General features: G+C 40.5%; 1 protein-coding gene across 1 annotated transcript in view; it reads right to left on the reverse strand.

The window, feature by feature from the left end:
- The window catches only part of ldlrad3 (low density lipoprotein receptor class A domain containing 3), a 40601-nt gene extending 30387 nt beyond the window's left edge, over window positions 1-10214 (reverse strand). Inside the window, exon 1 of the mRNA XM_085915093.1 lies at window positions 9945-10214. Coding sequence (XP_085771219.1) covers window positions 9945-9987 — 43 coding nt within the window. The 5' untranslated portion in view covers window positions 9988-10214. The remainder of the gene's footprint in view (window positions 1-9944) is intronic.
- Between the last annotated feature and the right edge of the window lie 15539 nt (window positions 10215-25753).

Below are 25753 nucleotides of genomic sequence, written 5' to 3' on the forward strand. Positions count from 1 at the left end.
ACTAAAAAAAATCATGATACAAATAGAGGACATACTGTTTGACTTCAGTCCTGTCTGCGGAAGGAAGGTATGTTAAAAAAATGAATTTAGTCTGTTACTCTTTTTCTCTGCCTGGATCTGGAATGTAAATTTAATGAGTTGGAAATTTACTGTACTATTTCTCAACCCCGTTTAATGGACTTTTCACATATTTGGGGGTAAAAAGAAACTTGGTAAGTGAAGTTAGTGAAAAAATGTCAGTATAATTATTTATTAAAGTTTTGAGAGCAGAGGAAAGAGAGGATGTTTACTTCCAAGCGCTAGATAACAATACCAAGCCTTAACAAGATACAGAATACACTGTCTCACTGAGAGTGTGTGTGTGTGTGTGTGTGTGTGTGTGTGTGTGTGTGTGTGTGTGTGTGTGTGTGTGTGTGTGTGTGTGTGTGTGTGCGTGTGCGTGCGTGCGTGCACGAGCATTTGTGCGTGCATGAATGAATAAAGTTTCTTCATTTTATTCCTTAAGCTCTCTGATGCCTGCAGTAAAGTCAGCACGAAGGTAACGTTTGCCTTCACCAATTAGAGACACCCTACAGAGACACATAGACAAAAGAAAATTCACAAAGCAAAAGATAAAATCTGGCCTTAATGAGGGACAGTTTTAGAATAAGGAAGCCATGCATGCAAGCAGACAGTAAGGGTTATTCTCTTTCCCTGCAATTATGCTGCCTCTAACAGACACGGAGTTCCTTTTTCCCATGCTTTTTTTTTGTTTTTGTTGTTGCTCAATGCCCAAAATTGCCAGGGAGTTTATTTGGCAGTTTCCGGGTTGAGCAAAAAAAGGTGCAGCAAAAGATGCAGCAAAAAATGGAAAGAATCTTACTTTTGTAAAAATTAGTTCTTGATAATTTTAGGATTCATGAACTTGAATGCTGGTAAAATGAGGCGGGAACTGTGCGATAATGGCCTTGAAATAAGTGGGTTGACATTGTAATTCGTGAGCCAAAATTCAAATTTGGAGGCTCATATACACACATAGAAAAGCAAACTTATGAGTGAGCACAACATGATTACACCACAACCAAAATAGGACAGAAAGTCGAAGGTGGAAGTGATGCTATTCGGTTAACTGTGGGGGAAAAGTGTGGGAGCATTTCAGATTAAAAACAAGGCATTATTGTGGCGTTTAATTATTGTAACATGGGCCTTGCTCTCCACCGAAGACACCCAGTGTGTCACGGAGTTCCCCAAACAAGGTAAAATTAACGTTCCGCAAATCAGTGTGATTCATTAATAGTTAATGTACCTTTCAAACATAACATTGGCCCTGCAGAGAGCAATTATGACTACTGGCAAATTTGCGGCTTGTTTATTACCAAGGCGACGAGAACATTATAAGCCCATGATCATGATTATATCGTACAGGGTTGGGGTTTTGCTCAGTGTATGCATTTTCAGTGTAGTACTCCAAGTGGTGATATTTTGTAGGGTTAAATTGAAGTAAAAAAAAGAAAAAAAGAAAATTGATAATAACTTTGCCAATGTCCACCACTACAATGTGCAGTTAGTCAGCAAGCAATGCCTACAATCCCAAAACATGCATCCTCCCTGAAATGTTGTGTTTTTTCAGTTATTTGAGCAACAATATCACTGACACAGGACAGCGGGAACAGAAAATAGTATAACCATGAAATTCTAGGTCAATAACAACGATAAATACATCACCAGCCCGGTTCAAACCAATAACAATGTGAATCAGTCTCACCCATTGTGCTAATGACACGGGCAAGGGATGGAAAGAAAAGACTATTTGAAAAACATCCCCTTTTAGACTTTATAAATTGTTTTGCAATTGGTGGGGGCACACATTTTTCCTCTGTCCTTTCTGGCTGATTCCTTGGCTATTGCACACACTACATGGGGTTCTCATCCGAGTGGTGAAGCTCTTACTAATTGGAACAACCATATGCTCTGTGGCTATAAAGGTTTATTTCTCTCTGGATAGATGAGAGCAGTTTCCCAACAAACATATGGAAAATAAGAGAAACTAGAGTGCTGTTGAGAATGTTCTTTTCACTGCAACATGCTACGTTAGCTATTTTGCGGAAGATCTGTGATGGTTACGTGAGGGCCAAACTTCCAATTGCTAGCCAGAACTACTGTATATTAACTGCAATTAGGATCCTCAGACCCGGTGGTTGAATCCAAAGCCACCCCCCCCCCCTGCATTCCTGCACAGAGCAGCAACAGGTATTTTTTGAAGAATCATATGAACAGATATTTTTAGAACTCAATAATCACAAATCAATTGCAACACGTCTGCGGGTGCCGTGAGTTGGTTCTGGTTCAAGACACTGCCTCATGTGACAAGTGTGTGTCAGCATCTCCTGGATAATGAAGGCTTTTGATGAAACTGGAATCTAATATAGCACCTCTGGGATAACTGACATCATTGTATTCACTGCCACCATGTTGCACCACAAATAGTCTAGGAGCTGACTGATCCCTTGATCTTGTCCCAGGAGACCATCTGACATGCTAAAGCGATGTAGGTAGTGCATAGAAGAACATAAAGGCCATACACACAACTGCCCTTCCCATACATTAGATCAGCAAGTCATTGATGACGTACCAGTTCACTCACCTGACGTGTGCAGGAAGCCTGAGTTCAGTCACCGCTCGGTGAGTGTAAATGGTTGTTTGTCTCTAAATGTGCCTGACTGGCAAGCCCAACTTTCCCCCGAAGACAGGTGGAGTAGGCGCCATGATCCTGCGACAGGATAAGTAAGCACTATTGAAAACGCATAAAGGCTAGATCACCCTGTTAAATCACACGGCGATCTATTAATTCCCCTTTGATTATGAATCCATTCCTTATTGGGTAAAAAAAATAATCATTCATTCTTATCATTACATTATTTTGTTCTCATCCAGCGATGCTACATAATCAAAAAGCCGCTTTATTATTTAAATTATTGAGATGTGAAACTATTTGAACTGAATTAAAGTCCCCCTTTATTTCTTTTGAGCATTTTAAATCCAGAATGAACTATAAGATGAATATTTGTTAAAAAGAAAAAAAGAAGAATAATCTTTGGCACAAAAAGCGATGCATTAAAGAAGACGAAATAGGCCGCCTTTGTCTGTCTTCTGGGCTACAAACTAGCAATTAATTGACTCCCAATTGCATAGCTAGGTCACAGACTCACTACGGAGGTTCAAAATCTCAAGACATTAACTACATCTACTAAACTCGAGAGCCAAGCAAGCAAGCAATGGGGTAAGAAGGATCAACTAAGAGAGAGAAGCATTCAGTAAAAAAAGGATTTGCAATAGAGAGACCATGCCTATAGTTTTTATTTTATTTACATATAATTCAGTCAGGCATTCAATTGTCAGTACTAAAGCAACTAAATGAAAGGCCTGGTTTAAAAGACAGCTACCACTAGACAGTGTTTAAACAGAGTTCTCTGAGAGATGATGTAACTAAAGGTCATTGCCCTAAGACTAAAATCTATGTGCCATCTGTAAAAGGCCAACTCAGACACAGAACCGACGTGACAAGCAAAGACATTAATAGGCTGAGAAATGTCATGAGAGTCATAGGTGGTAAATTTGTTCTTTTGGTAATGACAGTTAGAGCTACGGGGGTCACAGAAAATTATATTTCTACCTGAATCCTACGAGAGTCTCTGGCTGAGACGCGAGGTTAAAGTTAATTTGTCTTCACAAAATGAAAACTGTTGACAGTGGTTTTCTTGTCACGAAAACAAAGTCCAAAGAGCAGGTAAACAAAAAAACGTGATTTCTGTTTATGTGTCTATTGACGTCATGGAGCATGTCTTGCAGGGGTAGTTCCATCGTCATGTTTAAGTTGTTTGAGGTTCAAATCCTAACCCTTATTTCAATATTTTTGTTCAGCACCGCGCCAGAAAATCTGACCATGCATGCTGATTATTCGCCTGGAGAAACTCATATCCTGCAGTTTTATTTGGAGTAAAGACTGGCAATGAGTCTGGTTGTAAATAAATTTGTCTGAAACAAGAAGTGCCGAGCAAAACCGGTTTTCCTTTTAAATATACGTAATTTTAAAATAATATTTCATGTCTACCGTGCAAAGTCTACTGGGATAGGCTCCAGCATGCCCGTAAATCTTGGTAATAAACAGTTCTGATGATGAATGAATGAATGAATTTAACAAAAATATTTTAAAATAAAAACAAGTAGGTATGGATGTGACGTGTGTTTACTTTCAAAGATTCTGTACCTAACAGCAACACTATTTTGATAATATTGGTGTTGCTACTGCAATTCAATTATATATATTCAATTATATACCACTATATAAGTCAAAAGAAAAAAAATACTTATTCGGATACGATTTTTTGTAGTGTTATTTTATGGTTTTGGAAAACGCTTTGTTACGACGAAAGCACATTATAAATAAAGAAGTATTTCAAAGTAATGGTTGAACAAACATGCCATTTTTGGTGTCTGCTGAAAAGTGATGATTTTGGAGATACATACAAGGATTCTGTTCGATGGCACTATTTTTTTTAAAAATGCAACAAATTTGAGAGGTAATGACAGTGCATTGTTGCGCAATGCACCGTGGGTTTTCATATGCACAGTTAAAGCATACCATCTGCTTTTGACCCTGTGTGAAGGTTATTCCAAACTCAAGTTTTAAATATGCATAATTATGAAAACTGTTTTACTCACGCATGTCTAGTATTTCTCATTTTAATACATCAATGTTTGAGTATGAGCAGGCGCAGTGAAGAATATCTGACTGGCTGCAGAGGTCAGTCAAGGAAGAATCCGTCGTAATCAGTAGCTATGCTCTTCCTTCCGGGCAGACGAGCTCCTGACCCAAAGCGGACACGGTACAGATGAGAAACCCATGATGTTGAAATATGATGTGTAACTGCTTGACTGATTTTGACCCAATCACAGGCTCTGTAGATAGCATTCTGGTTGCAAATTTACAAATTAGATTATATATTTGTATATTATATTTACTGAAAGGTTTTCTGCTAGACTATGAGTGCATTTGAATATCATAATATGTTTAGCAACCAATTTGTCACCAACAATAAATACAGCCCCCCAATACAATATCATTGTGCATTATTATTAAGCAGGGTTAGAATAACAATGAGATGTGATTTTATGACAATACAATAGATAGATAGATAGATAGAGAGAGAGAGAGAGAGAGAGAGAGAGAGGGAGGGAGGGAGGGAGGGAGGGAGGGAGGGAGGGAGGGAGGGAGGGAGGGAGGGAGGGATGGATGGATGGATGGATGGATGGATGGATGGATGGATAGATAGATAGATAGATAGATAGATAGATAGATAGATAGATAGATAGATAGATAGATAGATAGATAGATAGATAGATAGATAGATAGATAGATAGATAGATAGATAGATAGATAGATAGATAGATAGATAGATAGATAGATAGATAGATAGATAGATAGATAGATAGATAGATAGATAGATAGATAGATAGATACTTTATTGATCTCAGGGGGAAATTGAGTATTTTAAGATAATTTGTTCATAGTTTGTGACGCCGAAAGCATTAAGGTATACTAAATTAAGCAACACTTCAGTGAAGCAGATACATTGTATTACAGAGCAGCTGTTAAAAAGCTACGTACGCATTCGTAAGCAATCAGGAATTTGAAGCTGCTGCTCTCTGCACTCCAAAGAATCTGCCAATGGACAATCCCCAAAAGGCTTGCAGTCACACATAAGATGTAATTTGGTCACCTTTTAACCATCTCATAATGTGACATGTTTGCAGTGGGCTCAGAAAACATGACACTGAATGGTTAAACATGTTTTTTGTTTGTTTGCTTGTTTGTTTTTTATTGACATGTCATGCTACTAGGAATGGTCTCGATGGAATGCATTCTAAATGGTTGGTAGATGGCCACCATGTCCCACTAAAGCGATGACATCAGAAACTAACAATGTAGCTGTAGCTGTCATGGGTATAAAGGCAGGAAAACTTGTGGTGAGGTTGCCATTATCCCTTAATTTTATACATCACAGTATAACACGGAACATCATAGTGTTGCAAGGTATACCGGTACCAGTGTAGTATTGTGATATTTTGGCATCAAAACTGGCTTGATACTATCTATTTTTTTCAAACGGTATTTTAAAAAAAAAAAAAAAAAAAAAAGAAAGACAGCTTGCCAATTCTGTCTTAAAAGCAAGTATACAGACGCACAAAGCGACCTGTCTACTGACATGTGGGAAACGCTTTTAAGTTCCTGGCACGCTTTTACGGGGAAGGAAGATGCCTTCAATCAGAGAAGCGCTCGCTGTCGCCCATCGCAGCCTCACTGTTTTGCAGATTTTTGGGGAGGGTCAGTATGTCAGTCTTCTATTTATTTCACAGCGTAGGAATGCTGCACGGCAAATGGAGTGGACTTTAAATACTTTACTGCTTTTATCAACACTGGTGTTCCTCCTTATATTCCCCCATTCATACACCCAGAAATGTTGATGACCAAACCTGCACACAAGGTTTGTGTTTTCTAGATGAAATGTTCATGTTGTAACCATACCCTACTGAGGCCAACTATAGTCTCTACATCATTTCCCTACATCATTGGCAAATCTCGCTTACATCCTGTTTGCAGCTGTATTCTTGTCCACTTTAATAATTACAAACATTTTATCTGGACATTAAACTGAAGTGTAGACATATCTACTATGAAGCCACAAAAACTCGCAATAAGCAAGACGATGGATGCATGCTTTGAGCAGTTAAAAACAGAAGCAAATATGGAAAGATAAAACAGAAAAGATAAAACAGACTTTTGTTTGTTTGATAAATCGCGTCTAACGGATAACCTTTTTTTGCTTATAAAATATGCTTCTGCTAAGATACATACATGATACAGTACCTCTGTAAATGCACCAACTCCCAAAGCAAGCAGCTCGTGCTCATTTTCAGAGCATTAGCACAAAAAAGCCAAACCAAACCATCTTTTTAACTTTGTAAAGACTAGTAGAGTGTAGAAAAATGCTGTGACATTGGTGTTAATGAGGTGGAGCTGCTTTTATTCTTACTACAGCACATTAGCTCTAGTTTGCTCAGCTTAAATGCTTTGGTTTCTGCCCTTTATCTTCATTAAACATGCACTCAAAGAGAGAAGAAGGACACTGTATTTGTCCCCTCCCGGTGTTGTTTTTGCTGCCCAGGCGGAGTGACAGCTGGACAGCCTGCTGTCCCTATCAGCAGCAGTCATTTGCTATTTTGTTGCTGTATCACGGATGCCATGGAAGGCACTTAAGCTGCAGACAGTTTATTTTAGACCGATATTGGGGCGATGCATCCACTGTCATACACTCAAACCGTACGTGAAAGAGTTTACCAAATTCAGTAAATATGGAATGGTGGGCTGGGAGACATTCTAGTAGACAATAAAAAATACAGTAAACGCCCAAGTTAATACACGCACACACAAACACATCATTTAAAAAAAAAAAAATCATTAACGAAGCAAATAGCATCAGAAATGAATAATCTGGTGAAGTCCTCCGTCCTACACCGTATGGAACTCCAATCTTTTGCTCATCTATGTCCCATGCAAAGGATGTCTGATGTTACAGAGAATTGAGTGATTGTGTATGTCGGAGGTCTCACAATGGCTTGCAAACTGTCTTGAAGGAAACATCAAGTTAGTGAAGAGAATACAAGTCCTTTGTGCCCTGACCCTAATTTGTATCTTTCAGATAATAAATCAAGAAACCACAAACCAAATTGGTATTTTGTCAGACAATTCATCTTGTCTCATCTGATCTCTTTCAAAAGTGAGCAGAACAGCAGAACAGGCCAAGTGTATTTTCAAATAAAAACTGTTTCACTGCAGATATTTACAGTAGCACGAGGAAGCAAGGTGAGTGGTACGCCACATTAATTGTTAAAAATTGCTTATAATGAATTATGTAAAATATGTTTATCATGATTAAACAGAACTACACTGATTTCATGAATGTTTGGAGCTGTGCAACTCTCAAGCTATAACACTATTAATAAAAAATAATCATCATTATTAGTAGGTGAGGTTCAGATCAAGGTTTTATGCTGCCGATTGTAATACATAATTCTGATACAGATTCATACTATGTTGAGCTTGAAGGATTTGTCTGCCTTGCCGAGTTGGACGTGCGATTTCAGTAAGAAAGGAGAATCACGTACAAATTTTGACATTCTTGTGTAACTTCAATGCATCATTAGTTGTAGCACAACGTGCATTGAGGGCTCTATACCTGCCCCAACCTACTCTAAATCAGTTTGCTTTTACTGGAGATTTTAGTCACTTTACGTAGCGAAGGTCGGGTGACAAATCAAAATCATATACGTACCAGTATATAGAACCACGTATGGCCAAATAATAGAGTACACAACATTGTAAAAAAACATCTACTGGATATTTAAAAAGCTAAGCATCAAGTCGTATTATATATACTGTATGTTACATTAGAGGTTGATCAATCATTAAATCAGAAAACTAATTGCTGACTGACAAATGGAGTAATGGGAAGTTTACCCTCATTTAAAGCAATGGGAGGAAGCATCAAAACAAGCCAGTTACACAGTTACACACATTTATCATTTTCAATTATTTATTTCCTACTGTTTATTTCCATATTGACAGCCTCGTAGTTTCCCCAGCCAAAGTAACATTAAAACAGGGTCCAAAGTGTTTTTGGGTGAGGGGCACTATGAGCTAAGCTGTGATAGGTCTGCCAGAACCGGCAATGGCCCTGATTTAAAATAATACTCAATTAAATTCATAATTATATTTACATGGCTATTTGTGGGAGGAAATTATGAAGCATACAGACTCAGTGGCCAAAATGCACATGTTCAGAGTACACATTGCGCCAGTGAATGAGGGTGATCTAATGTGCACAGCAAGTGGATGAAAACTCAAAATGCGACAATTAAAAATGCAAGACTGTGTTGACTTTATTACATTTATTAATGACATTTGTACTGGTGGCTTGGTTCAGCCAGCATCAGTGAATGTTAGACTGTGTAAAAGACAATAGCAACATTTATAGCACAAAAGGGATGCCGTCACTATGGTTGGATTTAACTGCATGGCTCAAGTGACACAATTCCAATGTTTTGCTCTCAAGAGGCACAATCTGAATATGCATCGTGGCAGCATAAAGGGGAGAAAAAAAGTGCCATTGGATATCCTCAGACTGGATTAGGACTCTTACAAATGTGGATAAAAATCGAACAGACATCAGATATCTATCTGCCAATACAAATGACAGATTAGATATACAGCAATGCAAGCCCAATTTAACTAGAAAATTTTACGTATTTTATACATTTTCTTCCTTCTCAGTAAACACTTTTGTTGCACCAAGTACCGAAAATACTTTAGTAAATATATGTATGTATGTACAAAAACAGTTCAATCGGTCCTTTGTTTACCCTTAACTGCGTTCTGCAACATAAGGACAACTTTTGCCATTAGAGGAAGTGCACAAATACAGTCGAGCGCCAATGGTCCCGTTATGAATTGTGGTTAAGCCTGCATGAGCTGTGCAAGCCTGCAAGGGGCCCGGCTGCCATGGCCCGCCCGGGGAACAGTTTGTCACTGGGTTCCCTGCTCAGCGAGCTCCCCTCGTAGGATTAAATTAAATTAAATTGCACACAAGGATGGAAAGAATGGAATGTGGCTCTAGCAACACGCTTGTCACTCGTCACGCATACTGCAAATGCAGGAATGACAAACTCATATTCGACAATTCACTAACGCGCATTCTGATTCTCAATGGGAATAAAAAGTTTTCCAGTTTGTGGCTGGAGAGATAATACACCACCACGTCGCTCCCTCCTCTTCAACCACCGCCCCCCCGCCCTCTCTCTCACGCATCTCACACCATTTGTTTACGTTTTAGATTTCAAAAACTTACCAACTGTTCTCGAGCCGAGTAGAATGTACCAGATCCACATCATACGCGTGCTCCTTTCCCCTCAGAGCTGAGCTTTCTGAACAAAAACCGGGGTGGAAAAACTTCCCCGGCGACGCTAACTCCTGCCTGTTAGACTTTGGAAGTGGAACTACTTCACCACCGTCCGAGTTAAAGAGAACATTTTGGGCATTTCGGGGACATATTCGCGTTGACTTGAAGTAATGGCGTTCGGTCGGGGGCGAGGTGGGGGCAGGCTGAACGTGGACGGGGGTTCGGGGTAGAGGCTGGCAGGCTGAGGTCGCTTCTGTGTTGTTGTTGAGAGGCGGAGACAGCAAGCCGGCTGCATGGGTCGGCCTTCTGGGATAGTGGTGCCAAAACTGCGGTTCGGCCGGGGGCGATCGCCAGCCTCCCCAAAATTGCATTTTGCAAATATTTTTTTCACCAAAAGTAAAGCTTTGCATTCAGTGGCGAGAACATATTGTTCCCTTGAGTATGAAAAAAACATGACATTCAATTTATAATAATAATGTCTAATCTCAGTGAGACTGAGTAACAAGCTTGGGGAGGACCAGTTTTACATATACAGTGGAGCCTCGGTTTTCGAACACAATCCGTTCCAGAAGGCTGTTCGAGAAGTGAATTGTTCAAATTCCGGATCATGTTTTTCCATTACAAATAATGGGAAAAAATAACCCGTTCCAAGAAAAAAGCCGCCTTTTTTAAGCATTTTTTCATTTGCGCATTTCTGTCCGATCGCGCAACTGCAGCGCACCATCGAACGCGCAACCGTAGCGCGTCACCGACCGTGCAACTGCACCACGCTTGTCGCATTATTGTGACAGAGCCGTCGCTGAAATTTAGAAAATATTTTTAAAGTCCTGATGTACTTTCCAAAATTTAAGTGGGCTTCAGTGCGCAGGAAGTTTAATTTTGTCCGATCGCACAACTGCAGCGCACCGACGAAGCGCGAATGTAACCCGTCACGGACCGCGCAACTGCACCGGGCTTGCATTATTGTGACATAGCCGTCGCTGAAATTTAGAAAACATTTACAAAGTCCTGATGTACTTTCTAAAATTTAAGTGGACATCAGTGCGCAGGAAGTTTAATTTTGTCCGATCGCGCAACTGCAGCGCATCGCCGAACGCGCAACTGTAGCGCGTCACCGACCGTGCAACTGCACCGCGCTTGCATTATTTTGACAGAGCCGTCGCTGAAATTTAGAAAATATTTTTAAAGTCCTGATGTACTTTCCAAAATTTAAGTGGACATCAGTGCGAAGGAAGTTTAATTTTGTCCAATCGCGCAACTGCAGCGCATCACCGAACGCGCAACTGTAGCGCATCACCGACCGTGCAACTGCACCGCGCTCGCATTATTGTGACAGAGCCGTCGCTGAAATTTAGAAAATACTTTCAAACGTCTGAAGTACTTACCAATATTTAAGTCGACCTCAGTGCGCAGGAAGTTTAATTCGGTCCTATCGCGCAACTGCAGCCTGCCGAGCGCTCACTGTCGCATTGCTTTAGGAGCGTCTTTGTGTTTTAGGATGGCTTTACTGCTCCCACTTGCTTCCTTTGAAGGCATGATTAGAGTTGATGCAATCCTCAGAGTAAGAGAATGTAACAACGAACGGAGTCAGTTGGCATGCGGGTCCTCTATCTTGTGAGGTTCGACAACCGAATTTCGTCCAACATCCGATCGCCAAAAAATCTCGAATTTTTGTTCGAATACCGATTTGTTTGAGAACCGGGACGTTTGAAAACCGAGGCTTCACTGTATTATATTTAGGTAACTTTGAGGGACTCAAATAAGTAACTAAAAAAAAAAGCATGCGGAACATTTGGAAAACGATGTATGTAACCAACACGTTATGTTTAGCGAAGGTAACAAAATCTCTAACTAGGTAGCCACTTAATCCAATCTGGCGAAAGCCAGCCCAGTCAGCACTACACTGTCTTTATCAATTATTTTTTGATTTTATTATCTGGGGGAATGGATCTAAGTAGATGTCATAGTTGATGGGGTGGGTGTTGAGTGCCCCTTTGCCAGTTGAAGTGGGACGGCCAATGGTGAAACAGAGTACATAACGGAAACACAAGAGACCTCAACTTTTATCACTGAACCACAGCTGCGTGCAGCCAGGCAGCCTGGCTTCAAACAAACAGCTCCATTTGATAGCGTGCTCACCTGGAGGCATGGACCCAATATCAGACTTTGCCAGCTGACTTTATTCCTTTAATGCTATTCTATCAAGCCAAACTCAAGCAGTCCCAAACTCCCTAGGATGGCCACGTCATCGACCCTCCCCCCCAAAAAAAACTCATGCTTGATTCTGCAGGTTAACCTGCGAGGCAGATAGACTCTGGGGGACAGTTACAGCAGGTGAGGTCTTTAAAATATGCAGCAGTCCATCTGATGTGCAGGGCTGGTTATCTGCAGGAGTATGTCCAAAGGGCCTCATGTAGTTCAGTACATTTTGACGGGTCTGATATTTTTCTTTTATGTCTTCATTGCTAAAATGACAGTGGATTTTTTCCTCAATTGCAATTCAAGTTCTTTGCTTTATCTAATGAGAGGATAAAATGAGGCAGGGGTGGCAGTCATGCAAGTCATGAGAGCTTCAAGGTGTCATGTCCTTGTCACGTCAGATTGTACTGCATGGGCTAACTGTGAAATGCCAAGGCCCCAAGAGGCCTGGAAATGGAAGTTTCACTCCCTGGAGCGAGACTCTTTACATTCATGACACAGGAAGGAGACAGTGCAGTCTTACTTCCCATCCATCAAATAGTGACATTTGGTCAAAGGTTCCACATACCTCAAATTACATTTGAGCTCACGTAAAGTTACCATCGAAAGGACTCTGGTTGAACACTTGTTTAGTGAAACCTGTGTAGTTAACACCCTACCATTGAGCTAACAATCAGATTTGACAAATGGGTCATGAGAAATATGGCAAAATGCAAAGGTTTGTCTTCGCCCATCTAATAAAATATTGACTTTAGCTAGAAATATGCTGAGCTGAGCACACTAAAGAAATGCTTTCCACTCAGAATGCAAATACACACGTAAACCCAGATTAGCGATCAACATCTACAGTCACTGTCAAAACTGATGAAACCAGAAAGACATCACCAATAGAATTAGAGGGGCAGGCAAACACTGCGCATTGTGTGTGGGTTTGCCCGTGTGTCACACAAGTAAAGAACTGATATTGATTTGGGATTTCAGAGGCTCGGGCCAAAAACAATTTGAGTGAGAGATGCTTAGATCCTCAACAATTACTATCTTAATGTATCTGGACAAAATGATGTACAGGTTGGAAGAAATTAGATTATAGTAAACAGTCTACAGTCTTGCGATGAGATTAATTGAAAAGACAGGTAAAAGTGTACAAGTAAAACAGAATGACGCTATAAAAAAATGAATGCATCAAATACATATTTTAAGAACATCAAAATTACATCACCCACTCAGAGAAAGTACTGACAGATAGTACTCCGTTCCACATTGAGTTGGTTGGTTCCTGGATCACCCAGGCTAACAATTACAAACTACCTACTGGATGATTAGGCCTGTATTAGCCATACATAATCTTATTAGTCCTGTGGGTCACTTTTGGTAATAATATTCAAGTTCTCTACCTCCCCGGAAAAGTAGTAGACTCAAGGTGATTTGGTTGAATCGAGTGAACTGAATCACTTGAGTGAGTGCCTCATCTTAAGTTTGCCACCGGTAATTATACAATATGAAATGCAGAGGTGAGCATCGTTCGGCCGTTCCTGACGCACGAAGGCCAAGTCTGTCTGTCTTTGATGAAGGCCAATCTGCACTGAAAACATCATTTCTAGGTCACATCAGTGAGGCTGAAATTCTGACGGAAATTCAGGGACGAAAGATGATGCCCACCACTGAAGAAATTTTATCGCACAAGAGAACAGAGTTCTCAGCAGTTCTCAATGATAACCAAGAAATTACCACAGTCATTTAAAATCGTTCAATCGTGCAAATAATCGGACACAGGCGACCAAGTGCAATAAGCAACTCTAAAAATTAATAGGAGGAAAAATCACATTGGAATAGGTTGTGTGGATGGCTGGTGGGGTCAAGAAATGCCAACAGCCAGGTTGATTCATTTTAAGACATCCTTTGTGGCTTGGCTTGCTGCTAACACCTGGAGGCTGACTTGTTTAGTGCACCATCTAGAAGAAGGAGGTGCCTTTTATGGGCCAATCATTTGCTGCCCGCCTGCCTGCTTGCTTGCCATTAGCCTGGCTTGGTTGTGCATTTTTCATTCAACTGCTCAGTGCTCCAGGCTGTGATAAATAAATGATAAAAAGACCCACAAGGGTGCCACTCTAACATTGGAGTAACCTTGAAAGTACAAAAGCTGTCGTGTGTGTCTATGAGATGATAGTACAGGGCAATGGGATTGCGTATACAGTAGCTTGGGAAAGTGATTAACAGTCATGAATGAAGTGAGAGTTGTTACAGAAGAACCAAGAGAAAACACTTGAATTGACTTAAAATAGAAGAATAACAATCTCCAAATCAAAACGCAGCGCTCATGTGCATTGGGTGTGTTTGTCTGTGTGTGTGAAGGTAGTGGAAGAAATGACAACTTTATGGAATCGGGAGTTTCGTCAAGGGTACGGGAAACCCGATTATGGCGGGGTTAGAAAGAGTTTAAGAAACGGAAGCACAGACCAGAATAGTATGAGGAGAAAAAGACTGTTTGGAGAAGGCGACTGACTTTGGCAGGAGGAAGTTGTACTCACAAGGTTTAAGAGTCAGCACAGCTTTGTCAGAACCAGTAAGATCTGAAAAGTTCTGGGATAGTAAACAGTAAGTAGCACCACATGGTTATAACTCTCGCTCTGCTGCTTTGAGCTGTAATCGGTGGGGGCGAAGGAGGCCAGTTGAATGAGTCAAACCAAGTGAGTGCCAGAGAGCAGAACCTTTGATCATCATGACTAACTAGCTCAGTTCCCACTGCTTCTGGGCCCGTAGCCAGAAAAATGCCACGAGGTTGATTTTCACTTATTAAGCCCTTTCTTACAACACAATTTGTCAACAGCAAATGTTTTGCTCTTTTGTTTTTACTCAGCTTTATTTTCAGACATGAGCGAGGTCCAGACACAGACAAACAAGATAAACAATATACAACCAGGTAAAAGTATATGGACACAGCAAGAAAGTCATTAATTGAATACATAGAAACATCACAAAATTACACCAGTCAAGCCTTGAACCCCTCATTTGGCCAACAATAATTGCAGTTCACCCGCAACACTAATGAGGGTAAAAGATTTAGAAAACACGGGAAAAGGCATCCTTGGTTCTTTTCGTCGTTGGTTGGTACATTTGTGAGAATCACTGTCTACTTGCAGCATATCTATTATATCTCATTTGGTATTTTCTTATCCAACTGATTTCCCTGGGAACCCCTTGACCCAATATTGAAGATATGTCAGTGTGAATATCTACTGATCCATGCAAATGTGCGATGTGTGATTTTCTGCTTTGGCCCGAACCTGAGAACAGAGCGAGAATTAAATGTGAACACAGCTACAGGCAATATGACACTCACATTTTGGACCCAGAATGTGCTGCCAAAGTGATGTGGGACATCTTTGAATGTACTAAGGCTCCGGTCTAAACCTGTCACAGAACAATTTAAATTGTGATACGGTATTCCAACTACGGTATGAGTCTACAATTCAGTGAGAAAATGAGCCCTTTGGATGCAGGCAACAGAGTTGGGAAATGAAACGGCAGGTTTAGGCAGAGTATTCCTGCCATCCCTCCCTCCGGTGTGTTTGGGCCGATGGGGGTTTCCAGCCTGCAGTTGAGAGCAAGGATATGTGAGCATGGAATGAGCATGGCTTTGTGGTTTCTAATCCTCAAAGGAGGGGAGGTGGTTCGTTCGCTGCACCCTGCCAGGGTCAGAGCCAGCATTCTGGCAAATGCACGAGCATTGCTACCGGCATAATATATAGTTCCTCTGTGCTGATACTTTTCTATTTATGGGCTCGAAGTGTTTCCGAAATCGTCTGAAATCAGCCCAGTCTTGACATTTGATCAACCGCTTTTCACTGCTGTGATGCATTCAGAAAACAAACCCAGCATCATCTTTAATGTCAGACAGAAGTGAAAGGAACTGGCCACGTCTTTGCTTTCCTGTGGCTAACGTAATTGAGAAAATCTCATTAAATGGCATTGCTTGAGGCAATAGAGTCCAGGCACATGCTGAGCATGACCTTTCATTCTAGGGACAATCAACAGTCGTGAATGTGCCTTTAATAAGAGCGATTTTAATGCCGTGATCATGATAAAAGGCAATTTCCCCGCACAATACTGTTTATACAGTACCTTGAGCGGGACAGAAATTAGCAAATTCATTTCAAGATATACTTTATATATAACATTATTGGAATGAGCAACAATCTTGATATTGCTGTCTACCCTGTATAAAATGGTGACCTAACTGAAGTCTTTTACACAAATGGGTTGCTTTTGAAATTGATGACCCTCCCCCACCAAATCATTGCTAAAACAACAATTGGTAATTTATACAGGCATGCCCTCTATTAAGATGTATTGTAGTTTGTTTTTTCCCCACACAAATATTAGAATTTAAAATAAAGCATTCAGCAATTTTCTCCTGCTGAGTCCATTCAGTGTCATGGGCGAGCTGGAGCTACTTTGTAACTATGCAATGAAATTAGCTTAGCCAGGGGGAAAATAATTGAAGTTCATTTGTTTCTCACAATCACAAATTGTCTCAAATATATGTGCTGTAAATCCTCAAGATGTGCCGCCATTAAAAAACATTTATATTTTACTCAGCTAACTGACAAAATTAAAAACAACACATTGAAAACAATCTAATTGAAGCAGCACGAAGGAAATATGTCCTTGATTGCCTGTAATGACATTCACTTACACTATCCATACACACAAGACACCCGCACTACATGAGATCAGGATAATAATATGAGTATAGACCTGCCAATGACTGAACACTAGAGTCATGATTTAGGGTGGTTCTTGGAATGAAACATAAATGCAGCGTGAGAATAAATAAACACAATTCCAAACTACTGCTTATGTATACTGCATCAGGACATCTTATGAAAGTACCAAAAAGTGGGCATGTCCAAGAGTAAGAAAACGTCAGCTAGCTTCTTGCATTTACAGAAAAATGTAATAATTGCATTTATACGGAGGTCGTTATGCATTCAGACTCAGTAGCATTTAGGTTCATCTTGAGCATAATCGGAAAAGCCATGAGTATAAGTTGTGCAGCCACTCATTATTCCTCTCACTGCTAGAAAAGCTTTCATGAAGAAAAAATCCTCTTTGTATCTCGGCCGTGAGATGCAGAATATCTGAATAAAGAGACGCTCAATCATAGAAAGAAGCGGCTCATTTCTTATGAATGTAACCACGCACACCCATTTATCTGCCATGCATGATCATGGTAATGGAGATAGAATAGCCACCTTTGAGATGATTACACCGATTTTAGAAGTCTGACCTTTGTGGCTGTAGAGAAGAATCATGGAAAGACCTGTCTATTGCAACTGCTTGGAATTACCATATTTTGCGGACTATAAGTCGCAGTTTTTTTTCATAGTTTGGCCAGGGGTTCAATTGTAATCAGGAGCGACTTATATGTGAAATTATTAACACATTATTACTTGATCATTAACACATTACTTATTTACTATAGTATAGTTGATCACTTCACATGTTATTTTCATTTTAAACCGCATGAGGGCGCACTAGACCTGTGGATAAATTGGAGCCGCCACTGACAATGAGTCTGACCTCAGCGCCGCATGTACTTCCAGAGTCAGCAGCAGCGAAGGACGAAGATTTTGACGGATTTGATGATTTGGAGTGACACGGATGGTTTGATAAACGTGTTATTTATCTTATAGCTATTTGAATAACTGTTCATATGTTATGTCAGGCATGTTCTCAGTTCGTCGTTTGTTTATGTAACGTTAGCATACCGTATCGTTTAGCCTGTTGTTGCCTATTCATGTCTGTTTTTGGTGTTGGATTTTGTCAAATAAAGTCCCCCCAAAAAATGCAACTTGTACTCCGGTGCGACTAACATGTTTTTTTTCTTTTTTTATTATGCATTTTATGGCAGGTGTGACTTGTACTCCGGAGCGACTTATAGTCCGGAAAATACGGTAATTGCTTTCGCAAAGTGTTTGATATTACGCTCGCAGGTAAACATTACATGGCCACTCCAACTTTCTTAACTACCTTGGGACACCTCTCACTTCACTCTCCTTCGGTACACCGAGACCCTGCAGGGCACTCAAGCGGCTGGCCAAAATTGGGACATATTCATCTCAATCCACTGGTTGCCAACACGAACGGATGGATGTTCCGCTGTTGGGAAAGACACTCAAATCTAAGATACCACAAGCTCTTAGGGCACAGGTTGACATGAGCTACAAATATAAACACATTTAATCCATAAATGTGACAGTTTCTCCATTACAGATAGTTTGTCATGTCTGGTCTGGTAATTCATAACCTTTAGCTACAGTATGTCATCTACAAATAGCATCATCTGGGGGTTTAAAGGCTTCCAGATGTAAACTTTTATCTGCGTTATTAGATATGTGCCAGCCCATCTAAGTGTTGCCTCTTGATGAAACCCCCATCCCTACCAAACGCTAAAACCTAAACAAAACGTAGCACTAGGGCAGAGTGAGGGATAGGAAGAAAGTGGGAGGTGTAGCTATGACAAAAGGGAGGCTAAGCACCTTAAAAGCTGTAATTCATTCAGTTTCTCAAAACTTCACAAAGTGAGATGTGATTATTTGTTTTAGGGTATATATGCATTTTAATTCAATCATTACTCCTTGTACATTTTTAATGAATCTCACTATGGGGAAGACCTCATCACAAGGGTGCAGGGAGTTGCAAGGAAATAAAGTACTTCCTTATGTCAGTGAATAAATGCATGCTGTTACAGCTAGAGGCCAATATCCTATTGATATTTCCCTTTCAACTTTTCCATGTCCTCATATTACCTTGTCTAGATTGTTAATTGATTTGGAACATCTTGGAGTAGCACAACACAAGCGATCGTAATCCATCCCTCTATTGGAGTCCGATATTTCAGAAGTAGCGTTGTGCTACATTGTCAGAAAGAAATGTGCTGAATTTGTACATTTGAGGGTCGAATGGCTTGTCATTATTTTAGCACTTAAACTTGGCACATACTGGGACCCTTAAATTTGTAGCCCAAATTATACAGAGTAGGAGTTTCAATCCCCTTACCATGCTTAAGGGGTTCAATCGAGGCATTTTTCCATTACAGATTCCAGAGCCGCCTGGACCCACTCTTTCTCAGTTTTGCTCGCCTGGCTTGGTCTCCATTGCCTCTCTATTACAACAAGCACCGATCATTTGGGAATCAACTCAACTCAATCAACTCAACTGTGCGAGCCCATATGTGGCAGAACTCCAACTAACTGGGGTGGGTTTGGTCACTGGTTTTGCGGCAATTCAATGTACAGTATGAATCACAGTTGCACGATGCGGTGACATCACAAATTCTAGCCAATTAAAATGAACAAAAGCATACACACAAATGAAATATAACTATTTCTGGGTTCAAGCCACTGAGCCGTTGGCAACTACCCATGGTCACAGCCAAAATATATAAGCACAATCTTCAGAGTACACATTGATTGTGTTTTACAACAATCCAATATTTATGTGAGTGGTGTGCACCACACCGGGTCTATTTTATTGCCTTAAAAATGTTACAAATGTCACATTTCAATAATGGCTACCAAAACTGATACTACCTAGTTGATCCTGTGCTAGTAGAATCTCCTCTCTTGCTTTATTATACGATTCGGCCACCTGGGTTTTTGCTCAAGATAAGTAAAACTCACTACAGGTTCATTGTGTAACACAAGCTGATTTTACAATTTGGTTTTACCATTTTCCCCAGGCTGTATTGTTTGTCAGTCATAGAGGGCTTCCTTGATTGCTTGTCTGTTGGTCACATCACAGTCAACAAAACCAAATGACTCGAGAGTGGGCTTTTCCACATATTTTTGCTGGTAAATATCTAATGAACATGTTTAATAATAAATCATGTCAGTCCTAACTAGTTTTGGACCCTATTATGACAAATCACCTCAGACATAAGGATAATCTTTTAGGACATATAAGATACAGTGTGAAATAGGCATTTGAGATCTTTGGCAAGGAAGGGACAAAACCAGCCCTTTATGCGTGTACCTGGTCTGACATGACTGTTTGACGATGTAAGCATCTATCTTTGAAACTTCCAAAGGTCACCTAGACATGAACGTGCAGCTGACTAAGTCCAGCATGCAAGGGAGAGGGCGGGATGTCGATTGGAGTTTGTTGTGGTGGCTGGGAACACAAGGTTAGTGGGAGGACAAATACACAACAGCGCTGCTAAAATTGGCTGTCAGCAGATAATGTCAATCAGAAGCGTCTGTGAATGCTTTTGCCGCTGTAATGAAAAGTAGTTGTAGTTAGATTCTCCAAATAAGCGACCAGATCTTTTCAAACGCCACAACAGAACCATAATTTCATCCTCCTATTTACAAATGTAGTAGTTTTGCATAGTATCATAGGGCATTTGTACACCATATTTCCCCCAGCATAAGGCGCACTTAAAAGCCTTTAATTTTCTCAAAAACCGAAGGTGCGCCTTTTAATAAGGTGCGCCTTTTGTGTAGCCCAAATTCCAAAATCTGCAAAGTTGTTTTGTGTGGCTACTGCTACACAGGGACGTAATATGTAGGCGTAATATGTAGACCCGATGAATCAATCAGAGGACTTTACATTGTACGCAAAATAAGTAGACCAGGGCAGTAAACCAAACAGAGGATTGTACATAATACGTAGAGTACGTACCTCCGCCACCATGGATAAATAAATACTATCGGTTTGTGCAAAGCAAATGGCATTAGGACCCTCTAAAATGGCATTGACAGAGACAAAAAGACGGGCTCGTTGCTGAAGAGCAATGTGAACTTGGCATGTTCAGTGGTGAACTTGCCCAACTGTTTAATTTGGATACAGAAGATGAGGTGGGCTCTTTCGAAAGGTATTCACCGAAGCCTAGCCCTACAGTTCTTTTGCCAGTTTGGACCATTCATGTATATTTTGTAATCATAAACAGTACTTATTTGTACCTAGGGGTTAAATTGTGAACCCTGTAGGGGACGTCGCAAACATTTGTACCTTGGAGAACAAAAATGGAGAGTATCATGTTTTCTGACAATGTTTAAGCTTAAAGACACTTCACACACCTTGCCTCCAGGTCGCCATTGTAAATGAGAAAATGTTCTCAATTGGCTTACCTGGTAAAACATTGAATTAAAAAAAAAAAAGCTTGAAAATCAAACTTAATTTTGTCTGCTTTTACTTCATCATTCACTTTTACTTGCCTCATCGATTGGAGTCTTTCTGGATAGGACCATTGACATTACGAGGTTTCCGCTCTTCAGATCACCATTTTACACTAGTCAGTGTCTTAGGAGGAACTTAGATTTAATGTCTATTAAGGGGATTTAGACGTTCCTATGGGGCTAAGCTTGGAGAAATGAGAATGCATTTGTTCTCTTTGACTTAAGCTGAGCATACATACTGTGCTTTTGCAGGTCTTAATTTTGAATTCCAACCAACACTGTACGAGCTTATCTGCTGTCACGAAACTCAAAGCTAACAACAAAAAAGGTATTTGCACAGTCGGTGGACTAGGAATACTAAAGCTAAAAACAACACTGACGATAACAAAGAAATGCCTTCATATGTGCCAAAAACTAAAATTCATTACAGATCATCTTGAGATTCTTTTTTTCAAATTATTTCTGAACACTGACATGCGAATACTGAAATCCTCATAGTGGATTTACTTTCTGTAATGCTCTTGCATGTGAGAACAGATACACAAAGACACCAAAGCACTTCTCATTCAGTTATTGAACAAAGGAAGAGTAGTAAAACAAGGAGCACACTCAGGCGGAAGCTTTAGTTGGCCAAAGATCTCAACCAGACATTCACACGCAACCCCGCCAGGCCCTCTTAAAGGCACATGCCCAACACGGAGATGATCCTTCAGTATATAACGTTTTTATGATTTTTGTATTGAATGTACAATGTCTTAATGTGGGAGGGGAACACGTGATTAAATGTTTTCTCTATATTTCAAATCCCCTGTGATAAACTGGAGTCGTTCAGATAAGTGCAGTCACAATGATCATTAAAACATGAAGCAAGGTGTCGCTACTGTTAGTAAAACATCTCATCTCTGAAGTTATGCCATGCCGCTCACTGTCCCTAGGGGGCATATTTGCATAGAATCTGCATCTGTGCGGCTAATAATGAGTGTTATGGCACTGAGGTCTCTCAACATTCACACTTTATTTTGTCCATTCATCTTGGCAGTAACAGGAAGTGTCAAGATCCACATGCAGTATGATAAACCTCCACTCTGATAAACTCCAGCTCACTTTGTCTGATTTACAGTGACAGGAAATTCTGATAATATTAGCGGAACGGTGTCTTTGAATAAATGAGCCACTAATTTTGGCAGTTTATCCTTCAAATGCGTTCTTTGATTAATTTAAGATAATTTCCTCAGCCGCATCTTTAGACTAGAGATAATATGATTAATGGGAGCTACATGTTGATCAGGTTATATTTGAGATAAGGCAAGCTTTTGATGGTTCTACCCTCATGCATGTATTTGCAAATCAGCATTTCATAACCTTATATAGAGGAGCGAATTGAACAATTAAGTGAGTTGTCTTGCTGTCATGTAAAGGTCGTGGCAACACTACTGGCTAACTCCTCAAAGCATGCAGGAGAGATGGTTTCCATCATATTAATGCAGTTCGGTCTAGCAAGGCCAGCGGCGCAAGCTCGACGGAAGACACCATCCCTGATGAAATTGCTAATATCAGCTCTTTTATCACACAAAGCTTTTTAATCTCCCAGACTTGGGGCATGACCAGACAGATGCGCCTTTCCCTCTCATCAGGCCAAGTCAGAGAAACGACTGCCGCCTCACACACAAACCCGTGTCGCAAACACAATGAACAAGCCCGGAAGGAGACAGAAAGGGACAAACTGTGTACACCGCGTGAATGATAAGCTGCATCACGAGCATGTAGGGGAACATTAAGTGCATCAGACAAGAGTGATGATGTCATTTTCCTGGAGGGAGACAAGAACTTTGAATAGTCTTTTTGAAGACACATTTGTGCCAAGCAAGATTTCATTTTAATATCAGTGTTTACACAGCTTGTGTTTGCTTCCAAGTCGCTTAGGGCAAAGATATTGGGAAGGAAGCCTGAGAATACTTTACTTTTCCTCCCACTTCTCTACATTCTACATTTCTCTTGGTTGTGAAGGCAATTCATCACAAATGTGACGGCGAGAGAGTATAATGTGCTTCAGCTCCCACAAGCAACAGCGGGAGATGTTATCTAGACAGAATGTTCATTAGGATTCAGAGGCACGCTCCATTATCAGCTAGAGGAAACAAACCATTGCAAGTTCCTTCCCTCTGCAGCCACATCATTGTGATCCTCTATCTCTTATACCTTGCATGGGACCAGCTTACAAGAGTCATTATAGACTGATCATGCATCACTCATGCACCTCTTTGTTTCCGCTCTGTAATTCATACTTGTCCAAGTAGGGTGGCCAGACGGGAAAATACTCCTCAGAGGTTAAAGAGGGCAGACCCGAAGAATCTTTGCTAGCCTGAGGATGTGAGTGATCGAGGCTGTCATCGGGATAAATGGGTTCTCTGGCTGGCTGGGCTCTACCCAGTCGTTGTTCATAAGCCAGGCTGCTGTCTGTACCTGCCACCTCTGACTGATTCTAGCTGTCGTCAGTCACTCAGGGATGCTCTACAGTCTCCATCACAGAAATCCTATGTGAAAGGAACGTGGAACGTTTAAATGACAGTTTCCCAACAGCATTCTATTATTCACCAAATAGAGACAATGAAGGGGAAAAGCATTTTAGGAGCGAGCACCGATCACCCCCATAACTAAGGTGGAAATCAGTTATTATCAGTCCAAGCTCAGTCTGTTCCAGAGTAAAAAAAAATGGTACGGATCAGCCTCTGCCAACAAGCAAGTGGCTGACAGTTTTTTAAAGTATTGGTACTGACAACAAAGATAAATATAGATGACTGTCCACGTTTAAGTAGAAGTGTGGTCATTGTTAGTAATTTTATTTACTGCTTTCATTCATCAATGGATTCCGTTAATTTCAACTTGGAAACCTTAGTTAGTTGCATCAAATCTGCTCACAGCTGGTCATGTAACATCACAATTCTAAATCATATAAGCATCACACTCTACTTATATTGCCCTTTGGAAGGCAATCAACGACGTGTGGGAATTGTGTTATTCCCGAGAGGTGTCTGGAATAGCAACCCATGAGGAAGGCTGCAGATTCACCCAGAAAACCTTACCTGGCTATAGCTGTTGTTAACCGACTGCGGCACAGAGACTACCCACAGCCCACATTTAATGCTAGAAACGGCCACCGTCCTGATTGTACCTCCATCATTTTTACTGTGACAGCTTTTATATATTGTTAGAAATCCCTCATTACTATTTAGATATTTGTAGTTATGAACATTGAATACATTGAGTTTTTCTGTGTGAATCTTTACTGACTTTAGCTGTGCCTCGCACCAACAGTGAGTCATAGCAGTGTTTACACCCGTTATGTTCTAAAGATGAAACACAAACCTGGAGTTTATTTTGAGCAATGAGAGAAATAGTCAAGTCCAAGCATCTAACCTGTTACTTTGCTTGTCCCCTGGTGAGGGAGGATGTTGAAGGAAAGAAGATTCAAACCATTCCATCCATCGATCATTATAGGGTACAGGAGGTCACTAACCAACAAAACGGACACACTAACGGCTGTTGTAAACAGCCAGCAGGCTAACAGGGAGTGTCGCCTCCTGTGTTTTAGGAAACATGACTTCCTCCCCAGACATGACATGAATTCCTCCCTCATTTTCTTGTGCCCTGGCATTTCCTGGGTACCTGTCTGGTATTCATCAGTACATATCAGTCATAATCCAAAATTATGACAAATGCTGCGTCTCATCTTCGAAAGTCAGATTAAATACTGTTTCGACTGTTTAGACTGCAGATTTGCTTTGCAAAACAACAGATATGCATCTGATTGACGAAAACATACAAAAGTGAGCTGGGACGGATTTGAAAAGAATGGGATTCATGCTGTTAAAAAAATGAACATGTCGCATTTGATTTGAGGGCAGTAAGCATTCTAACAAAATGAGTAAAATAATGAGTACTGTAAATACCATTTTAAGCTTTGTTCAGTAATTAAATCGAAAGTAACTGTGGGAAATGTGAAAAATCCATAGTACTCTCCCTTGAGTGATGGATTGTTTGTCTTGTTTGTGTATGTTTGCATGTCAGAGGCCAGGTTTGTGTGTGTGTGTGTGTGTGTGTGTGTGTGTGTGTGTGTGTGTGTGTGTATCAGTAGGTGGGTGGGGGAGTCTTAAGAAGGATGAATAAGAAACTGCATTTACCGTGAGACAAGCAATTCAATCTCTTGAATGAAGCAAGAACATGCAATCTGAGCAAAGGCGGGTCTCTGCAATTGTGTGTCATTTTTCACAGGCTAATGCACATTCATAAAAATACCAGAAGCACGCACACACAAACGCACGCATACACACACAAATACACACGCGTCTTTGAATCCTGGGGTAATGTGTTACTTGA

The sequence above is a fragment of the Syngnathus leptorhynchus genome, chromosome 6, assembly GCF_054491065.1.
Source record: "Syngnathus leptorhynchus isolate UIUO chromosome 6, UIUO_Slep, whole genome shotgun sequence".
Lineage (NCBI taxonomy): Eukaryota > Metazoa > Chordata > Actinopteri > Syngnathiformes > Syngnathidae > Syngnathus > Syngnathus leptorhynchus.